The sequence below is a fragment of the Populus euphratica genome, unplaced genomic scaffold (assembly GCF_000495115.2).
Source record: "Populus euphratica unplaced genomic scaffold, PopEup_1.0 scaffold3934.1, whole genome shotgun sequence".
NCBI classification, from domain to species: Eukaryota; Viridiplantae; Streptophyta; class Magnoliopsida; order Malpighiales; family Salicaceae; genus Populus; species Populus euphratica.
In genome coordinates, this window is record NW_011503733.1 from 1 (window position 1) to 8806 (window position 8806).

At 33.9% G+C, this 8806-nt stretch overlaps 2 protein-coding genes across 2 annotated transcripts; one reads left to right on the forward strand and one right to left on the reverse strand.

Moving 5' to 3' along the window:
- The first annotated feature begins 6 nt into the window (after positions 1–6).
- Positions 7–2773, forward strand: LOC105119907 (TLR4 regulator/MIR-interacting MSAP protein). The gene is made up of 9 exons (XM_011018099.1): positions 7–154; positions 284–310; positions 389–468; positions 607–679; positions 924–981; positions 1618–1669; positions 1819–1843; positions 1947–2038; positions 2487–2773. The coding sequence occupies exons 1-9, from the start codon at positions 53–55 to the stop codon at positions 2536–2538; spliced, it is 561 nt and encodes a 186-aa protein (XP_011016401.1). The 5' UTR covers positions 7–52; the 3' UTR covers positions 2539–2773.
- Positions 2774–3463: 690 nt separating this feature from the next.
- On the reverse strand, positions 3464–5937 carry LOC105119908 (probable protein phosphatase 2C 27). The gene is made up of 4 exons (XM_011018100.1): positions 5501–5937; positions 5229–5429; positions 4912–5117; positions 3464–4389 (listed from the first exon to the last, which is right to left on the reverse strand). Exons 1-4 carry the CDS (start codon positions 5702–5704, stop codon positions 3831–3833), a joined length of 1170 nt encoding a protein of 389 aa, XP_011016402.1. The 5' UTR covers positions 5705–5937; the 3' UTR covers positions 3464–3830.
- Between the last annotated feature and the right edge of the window lie 2869 nt (positions 5938–8806).

The window sequence follows — 8806 nt, forward strand, 5'->3', positions numbered from 1 at the left end:
ACCAGAGAGAGAGAGGTGCGATCGGAAGAGGCGAAGACTAAGAACGATAAAGATGGCGGAGTCGACGGCGTGGCTTCTGATGATACTCTTCATTTTGACATTCACAGTTGTCTCAAGCATCGATGACAAATGCGCTGCTTGTAATGCCGTTGCGGTACTTTCCTTTATTTCCTTCAGATCCTCCAATTCTCTCTCTGTGCTTTATTCGATGATCATTAGGGTTTAATTATTAACTAATCATCCTTCCGAGCTCAACTGAATGTTGTGATCATCGATTTTTCAGGAGGAGATAGAGAATGGGCTTTCCAATGTAAGGATTCTAGTCTTATTTTCTTTCAATTTTTTAAGCTGTGCTTCATTTCTCAATGGTTTGGTAATTATTGTGTAGGAAAAACCGAGGAATCATTTGGATATGAGACACAGATTGGATTCTAAAGGTCAACGTAAAGGAAAAGTAATTGATTACAGGTAAAGTTTCAATATTTCCTTTAAACTTTAAATTATCTATTCCTCTCCGTGCCATATAGTGTAGTGTCTTTCTGGGGCGCATTGTCATGTAAATGTTGCTAATTTTTTTATGATTGTGTTTTTTTTTTTTTTGGACAGAGTCAGTGAGCTTAGGGTCGTTGAGTTACTAGATGGGCTTTGTGATAAAATGCAAGATTACACTCTTCAGAAGGTAATTATCGGTTGAATTGAGCTCTTCATCGGTTGTGTTCTTTGCTTTGGATGCATGGTTGATGTATTACTTCTGAGTTTTTTAGTCGGAGACATTTGTGCTTGACTATTTGTAGTTTCTGTTAACAGTGATGTCTGGTGATCCTTGATCATTTTGCTATTGAATATTGTCTTTGCAGCTGCATGTTTATTTATTTCATGTCCTCTTGCAAGCACATTCAATATTTGTTTCATTATTTTGGCAGGTGGATTCGAAAAGATATGAATGGGTTAGAGTGGATAACTGGGACAATCTTGCAATTAGTAAGTATTTAATAATATTGTCTGTTCTTAACAATATTCTTGTCTCTTGTTGTGGCTTCTGTGCATTAACCAATTTGTCCCTGGTTTTCATGATGTTCCTCCATTTCTTAATCGAACTTGATGTCTGATTTGATGCCATGCTTTTTGTGCGTTCATTTAGTTTCAAATGGGCTATGTTTGATAAAGAGAATGTAAAATGATAGCAGGACTAGGACTACTATCTTACTCTTCAAATAGGATTGGTAGCTTAATTGTGAAGTGCAACTAGCCTTAGATTAATAGATGTGAGTTTAAGATTTGATGGGAAGCTGAAAACAAAGATCTTGATCACCCCATAACAGAATGGGAATTCTATTTAAGCAGAAGAGCCGTATCCTTGCTCTGGTGAGTTTGTTTTCCTTTTTAGGAGAATGGGATTGGAACACCACAAAATTTCTTATCCTTGCCTTTCTAGGAAATTGGAATCACTTCCTTTTCCCACAAATTGGTTCACGCTTATTAGTTGTGATGCCAATGGTTGGCCCTAACTCAGCATTTTTGTTATATGTTCTTTGTTTCTGTGTCTTTGAACTTTTATTTTCAACTGAAACTACCACAAATTTTTTAAGTTGTCTTTCTATTTTTATCTTTTGATAGACAAGCAAGAAGCCAAGGCATATTCAAAAGATATATCATCTTATTGTGGAAGGTGAGATGGAAAGTTTTGGTCATCCCTCTATTTTCACTCATTGCAAAATATGCATATGATTGTGTAATTTGTGCTTATCTTCAAGGATGTTAAATGCCAGCTAGTGTATGGTTTACCAAAGTCTAACCTGTATGTGTAAAATGGGACAGGTTATTGGAGGACACTGAAGATGAGGTGAGTTTTCATATCCTGCTTAGCCATTTCTTAGTTAACTGGTTATTTATGTTGTTTATTATAGGGTGACTGTTCAGGCTACTAAGGATGGTTAATATTGCAGTTGGCAGAACGGATAAAGAAAGGATCTGTAAAAGTAGGGGGTGTGAGCAAGATCTTATGCCAGGATTTGAGCAAGCACTGTAATATGTCCAGGTAACGTTGAATCTAAAGCCAGGTTTATGTACTTTAAGCAAAATAGCTGGTTGCAAGGATAGTTACCATCAATCCCTGGGAACTTGGCTTTAAAGAAGCACCAAGTTGTGTTGTGACCTAACTTGGAAGTATCAATTAACCATTCACTGACTTGAGTGGCTTTCTCAATCAAAGGCACGTGCACCTCCTGAACGAGAAATACAATTCGCACCTTGCTATTGCCTCAATATTGTTTTGTTTGTTGATTGCAAGTTACTTGATCGCAGTTTAATCATGCATGATTACTGGTTGAGAAAATAAAATTTGCACCTGCGTCTCTCCTCAATCTGCCTGTTGATTGGAAATTACCTGATTCCAGTTTAATCATGCACAGCTATTGTTTGTCAACCTAAAAGAGGCACCATGCTCTAATTTATATATTAATTGAAAACTTTATTGGTTTATGTAGTGACTCCCATCAGGCGGACGCTGATGATGATGAACCAGATGGAGAACTCTGAGTAACTCCTATGATTTTGAATCGATCACTCGTGGGAAAGTTTTTCCAAACTTGACAGCCTTGTTTACAATGTTGAATTGTGCCCGGGATTACAACCCCACAATTTTTCTCCAACAAATAGGCAGGCCTTGTATCAGTGTTTTGGACCTAAACATAGCAATAACAATCGTGAAAGAGGACAGACACATTGATTTCGATTTCTATTTCTTTGTCAAATATATGACTTGTTAACTTCACCTTGTTGCTTCCTGTTTTGAATCTCCGGCACAGGTGAAGCAGCTGTGCCTTACGGTTCAAGATTTTCATTATGATGGGACAGCTTTGGACCTTTGGTATCCCATATTCACATTAAAAACCTGAAATCATGCTATTCTTCTCGGCATTGATGTGAGTGTACTGCTCTACTCCTTTTCCGCTTACAAAAACTTGTATCGAGAAGTTTGAAAACTGGGAATGCTAGTGGAAAGGGTTAAAAGGGCACAACACCAAGCGACTCTATCGAACTCAAAAATTACTGTAGTTTTTATTTTAATACGAAATCCCATTATTTAAAATTGTGTTCGGTTAGTATCTAATTGATACACACAAGTAACGAAAACGACGTAAATATATTTATTTCCAGGACATTAATAATAATGTGAATTTTTGTCAAAGATATGTTCTCTCGGTCTTCAGGTACTTTGCGAGCCTGAACTCGTTTCATGTTTCCATCAGCTATTTATTTTCAGGCAATCGATATCTGCGAGTCTGAACTCGTTTCATGAATCACCACTAGTAGCATAAAAGGGCAGGCTGGATGATAATTGATAAGATGAGCTTATGAGAGCTGCGGCTAGTTATGATCAAGTCAGTTTTGAAGGCAACACAATCCAAAAAACATCAAGAGTTATCTAACAGAATGATCGACGGAAACAAGTAAGCAGGCATCCATGGAAATCCCTCATAATCAATTAATTCATTGAATGACAACACCGAGATAAACGATTTAAAAGTAGAGTGTTAGATCACAGCTCTCATTTTCCCCCAAATTATGTACAACGTTGAAGAAAAGAATGAGAGGGAGGTGCATGCAACTAAGAAGTTGAACAACGAACTCCAAATGGAACAACATAAATTATATCAGATGTACAGGGTTTTCAAACTCCAAAGAATCCATGCCATATTTATTCCCTGAAGAAAGCTGAATGCCAGCCATGGCCTTGTGGATATCAAGAGCAGCCTGGAGAGAAAGATGTTCTTACCTGTTCCAACCTTGAATGTATTTGTACAGAAATGATCAAACCATCAGTTTTTTCATGAGTTACTATCCAGAACACCCTTTAGTAAGTTCAAACCTTCAGCTGATATGCTCCTCCTAACTCGGGATTGCGGGATTTCTATCCTGGGGGGTGGATCCGGGGAGAAACAGATAACAATCACTGTTAGATTATCACATGCATTGCGTCTGAGTGCCTCCCTGACCAGCTCTCTTGAGCATCTTTCAGGATCATTATGGAGCATCAGTTCTTTCCTAGAAATTGTCACAGCACACTGGCTGCTCATTACATCCCACAGGCCATCGCAGCCCATGATCAAGAACTCATCTTCCTCAGTCAAATTTGTCTCTCGCAATTCAGGCTCAGCACTTAAAGGGCAGGCTGAACCTTTAGGGCCCTTCATGTGCCAGTCTCCGAGGGCACGTGCAACAGATAATTGGCCATTAAGGTAGTCATCATAAATGACGCCACCAAGTTTCTCAATTCTTAGTCTCTCTGATGTGCAATTAGGTTTGTGGTCTTTGGACATCTCAATTGCTCTACCTCGCCTCCCCAGCACTGCTCGACAATCTCCAGCATTGGCAACTATTAATGTCCTGGAAAAGAGTAGAATTATTTCAGAGAAATGAAACCTCAAAACCTAAATGAGATCCAGAACCTGGAGACTGATGTAAACTTATCAGGAAGACATGTCTGCACACAGGAGTTCCCAAGAGTATGGGACAGCAGACAAACATAACAAAAGGCCCTTGTTTCAATATCTATTTTGACGCTATGCAACACTTAATCTTCAACTTGAAAAGGTTATTTATTTGTATTGCACTGATAAACCCAGCTCAACTTGATCCAAAAGTTCAGTCAGATCTACTCTACCTCACTCCAATTTCTATCGCCATCTCCAACTCTACCACTGTCCAACTTTTTCCCTCTCCTTGTTACTTTACAGGAGCGCTCAACAAAACAACTAAGCAATCCTCAAATAAAGTACATGTAAAGGTGAATGACAAACTGTTGAATAATAGGAAGCTTGGGGGCTACACCTTAGTCCCAAATAAGAAATTTTTGGCAACAATATCCTACTAAATATTCTATATCTAAAAAGGATACATCCCTCTTACCTTCCAAATATAAGAGCAATTAGTGCGGTGGTGCCAGAAGAGATATCAAGTGCACTATCATCTGCGAATGCATAATCAGCTTTCACAAAAGCACTCTTAATAGCCTTCTCCACACAAATCGGAAAATGGGAGTCCTCGACTATAAACCTCAGAATATTATTTTTCACAAACAATGCCGCATCTGTTCCTCCATGCCCATCAAATACCTGCCCACATATTCCATTTAAAATCAGCCCAAAACACATTTCCAGCTAACTTATCAACATAATGAAATTCCCAGTCACTCAGAGATCAACAAGATGTTTTGAAATACTCACCCCATAAAAAGCTCCCGGAGAAGGGCAGTTGGCGGTGGCATCTAGATGATCAACAAGATTATCTATACAAACATGTTCATCTTCCATATACTGTTTAGGCCCTCCTTCAGCACAACTTCCCGATCGAAACAACGGTAAAAAGTCCGTTCTTTCATCAGCCGGTAAGTTACTAACCACGACCACAACCCCAACATCAAGCGCCTAAACAAAAAATCAATCAATTCATGATTATTGAAAAAAAGATTTAATTTTTAATTTATTTCTAAATTTACCAGATCAGCGGCGTTGAGCAATCGGGTGGAGTCCATACTTTGACGGAGATGTCGTGGAGGTTTCCCATTGGTGGATTGTTTAAGGTTGTCTAAATTCTCAGCGTTTTGATTTTCCGATACATTAGTGCTGCTGTTGTTGTTGTCTTTGTTGTAACCGCCTTCTAGTACCGTAAATGGTGGCGAAAAATCCATGCCCGCTGCCATATCTTCTTCTCGATCATAAAAAACAATAATTCAACGGCGGCGATGATGGCTGTAAAAACCCTAGAAAAGAAAGGAGATGAATTCTTTTTCTTCGTTTTTTATTTGAGAGAGGAGGAGGGGGGAGGAGAAAGGTTGAAGAAAATGGATGATGATGGAGGGGAAAGTTTGGGCCTGTGAGGAGAGAGAAAGAGAGTTAAGGATGTTGGTGTTTGGTTGGATACTGGCGATTCCAGGTGATCTGATGGATCTAACTAGCTGTCCGTGTGGAGATTGGATTTACGACACTTGGTTTGTTTTGGTTGGTGAGTTTTTTGTTTGGATGGATTGTTTTTTGGTAGTTCGTGGATTGGTGCCTCCATGGTGTCCCAGCCGTTGGTCTCTCAACTGTTTAAAAGGCTGTTTGATATTTATTTATTTATTTTTTAATAATTTTTTATTTTATTTATTTTATTAATATTGGTATTCAGTTCCACTTATTTACATCTTAATTAATTTTAAATTAATAATTATATAATTTTTTAATGATTATAAAATTTATAAAATTTAAATTGATAATATCTGAAAATTAAATTTAAAATCTAACTAATTAAACTATAATCTTTTAATTTTTTTTATATTTCTTTTATTAATTAATAATTATTTTTTTAGTATCATATATTTAATAATATCTTTTAAAAACAAGTTGTTTTATTACAATATCATTTTTGGATGTTATCACGTTGAAATTTGTCAATACTTTTTTATGTTTAGATTAATTTGTATATTAATTAAATACTGGATCTTTTATTATGTTAAAAAAAACTTAGTATTTTGTTTCGAAGCATTGAACATGTGATTATGCTGAGAAATTTTATGGTTGCAAGAGATAAATACAAGTAGTAAAAATAAATTAAAAATAAATTCTTGATTAAAAGAATAGAATTTTATCACTTTTTAATGGGACTATATATGATTTATTTATTTTTATGTATTTGTCTCATTATTAAACAAAACAACTGATATTTTAAAGACTACATCACATATAAACTACAAACAAGATCAATAATTGAAAATAGTGATTAAATCTTGAGCGAGTGCTTTTGTGTTGTGTTATAGTTGTTTCTAAAAAGGTTTTAATTAGAATATGTTAAGATAAATATTTTTTTATTTTTAATATCAGTATATTAAAATTATAAAAAATAATCATAAAAATATTAATTTAATATTTTTCCAAGCCATACACATTTTAAAAATACAATTCTAAAACCTAAATAAACAAGTAGATAATAGACTTATTGACAAACAAATAAATCACTAGGGGATTGAAATTACAAATAAAATTAAAACTTATTGGTGTTTTTTATTATGGGTTGTACACAATGGATATTTTAGTTTTTTTAACCATGTTTCTTTTAGAATTATCTTTTTAGGATCAGGAGTGTTATGATCTTTTTATAATAAAAAAAAATAATCAGTGTTTGCACCCATTAGACAGTATATGTGGTGCTTTCTGATAGCCATTAGTAGCATCACATTGTGGCATCCGAAGCATTGCACTACTCTCTACATGGTGAGCTTACGCTTGTTGCCATACATGACAAGAACAAGCTCCAACAATAATCCCTTCTCTATATTTTCTCCTCCCCGTATTAAAATATATGCTGACTATGCAAAGTTGTAAAATGATCCATTGAATTTAACTCATTTTATTCTAATTTTTTATTTATTTATTATGCTTAAAAAAATTTTAATTGAATTTTATTTTTTAATTTAATCCCCGGTCATTTTTTTAAAAAATTTGATCCTAATTGCAATTATTTTTATTTTGAATTCATTTTTTGATTATTTTTTTTTTACAGTTTCATCCTTGCTGCTTAATTCCATTGAATTTTCATGTTATAGTGTTTTTTTTATCATGCTTTTATGACTTATCCTAGGAGCTTACCCTTATCATATCTTGGATCACGGGCTGGATCGAATAACCATGGTCAATAAAGGTTATTCAAATTTTTTATCATGTGAGAAATAAAAATGATATTATTTGGTTAAGAAAACAATAAGAAAAAATATCAATGGGTGTTGGTATGATTTTTTTCTTAACTAATCTCCTGATTTTTATTTTGCTAAAAAGTAAAAATGATAATAACATTGTGGCATCCGAAGCATTGCACTACTCTCTACATGGTGAGCTTACGCTTGTTGCCATACATGACAAGAAGAAGCTCCAACAATAATCCCTTCTCTATATTTTCTCCTCCTCGTCTTAAAATATATGCTGACTATGCAAAGTTGTAAAAGGATCCATTGAATTTAACTCGTTTTATTTTTATTTCTTTATTTCTATTTATTATGCTTTAATTTTTTTAATTGGATTTTATTTTTTAATTTAATCCCTGGTCATTTTTTAAAAAAAATTGATCCTAATTGCTAATTGCAATTCCTTTTATTTTGAATTCATTTTTTGATTAATTTTTTTTTTACAATTTCATCCTTGCTGCTTAATTCCATTGAATTTTCATGTTATAGTGTTTTTTTTTATCATACTTTTATGATTTATCCTAGGAGCTTACCTTTATCATATCTTGGATCACGGGCTGGATTGAATAACCATGGTTAATAAAGGTTATTCAAATTTTTTATCATATGAGAAATAAAAATGATATTATTTGGTTAAGAAAACAATAAGAAAAAATATCAATGGGTGTTGGTATGATTTTTTTCTTAACTAATCTCCTGATTTTTATTTTGCTAAAAAGTAAAAATGATGATATTTTGATAAAAAAATAAATGGAGAAGAGATTCAACTATGATCCTTTTTTTCTTGTTGATTTTTTTTTTTTTTTGGATTTTTTTTATAGTTTCATTTATTTTGTTTTTATATTAAATATGATACTTATTCTCTTGATTGTTTCTTTTATATACTTTTCTTGTTTTTTTTTTCTCTCTCAAATTTGCTCCTTGATATTTGATTTTTTTTTCATATTTAGTTCTTATTTTTTTTATTGCATATTTTTTGTTATCATTTTTCTAACTTGTTATATCTTTTAGTTTTGTCTCTCAATATTTTATTTTATCCTTTTTTTTTTTATCAATTCCCAGTTCTTGTTCTTTTTAGTTGCTCTT

Coding starts and splice junctions, on each gene's coding strand:
- LOC105119907 (XM_011018099.1), top strand. CDS start 53: ATGGCGGAGTCGACGGCGTGGCTTCTGATGATACTCTTCATTTTGACA. Junction 311..388: donor TAGAGAATGGGCTTTCCAAT/GTAAGGATTCTA, acceptor ATTATTGTGTAG/GAAAAACCGAGGAATCATTT. Junction 982..1,617: donor CTGGGACAATCTTGCAATTA/GTAAGTATTTAA, acceptor ATCTTTTGATAG/ACAAGCAAGAAGCCAAGGCA.
- LOC105119908 (XM_011018100.1), bottom strand. CDS start 5,704: ATGGCAGCGGGCATGGATTTTTCGCCACCATTTACGGTACTAGAAGGC. Junction 5,118..5,228: donor CTCCGGGAGCTTTTTATGGG/GTGAGTATTTCA, acceptor ATATGTGGGCAG/GTATTTGATGGGCATGGAGG. Junction 4,390..4,911: donor ATTGCTCTTATATTTGGAAG/GTAAGAGGGATG, acceptor ACTCTTTTCCAG/GACATTAATAGTTGCCAATG.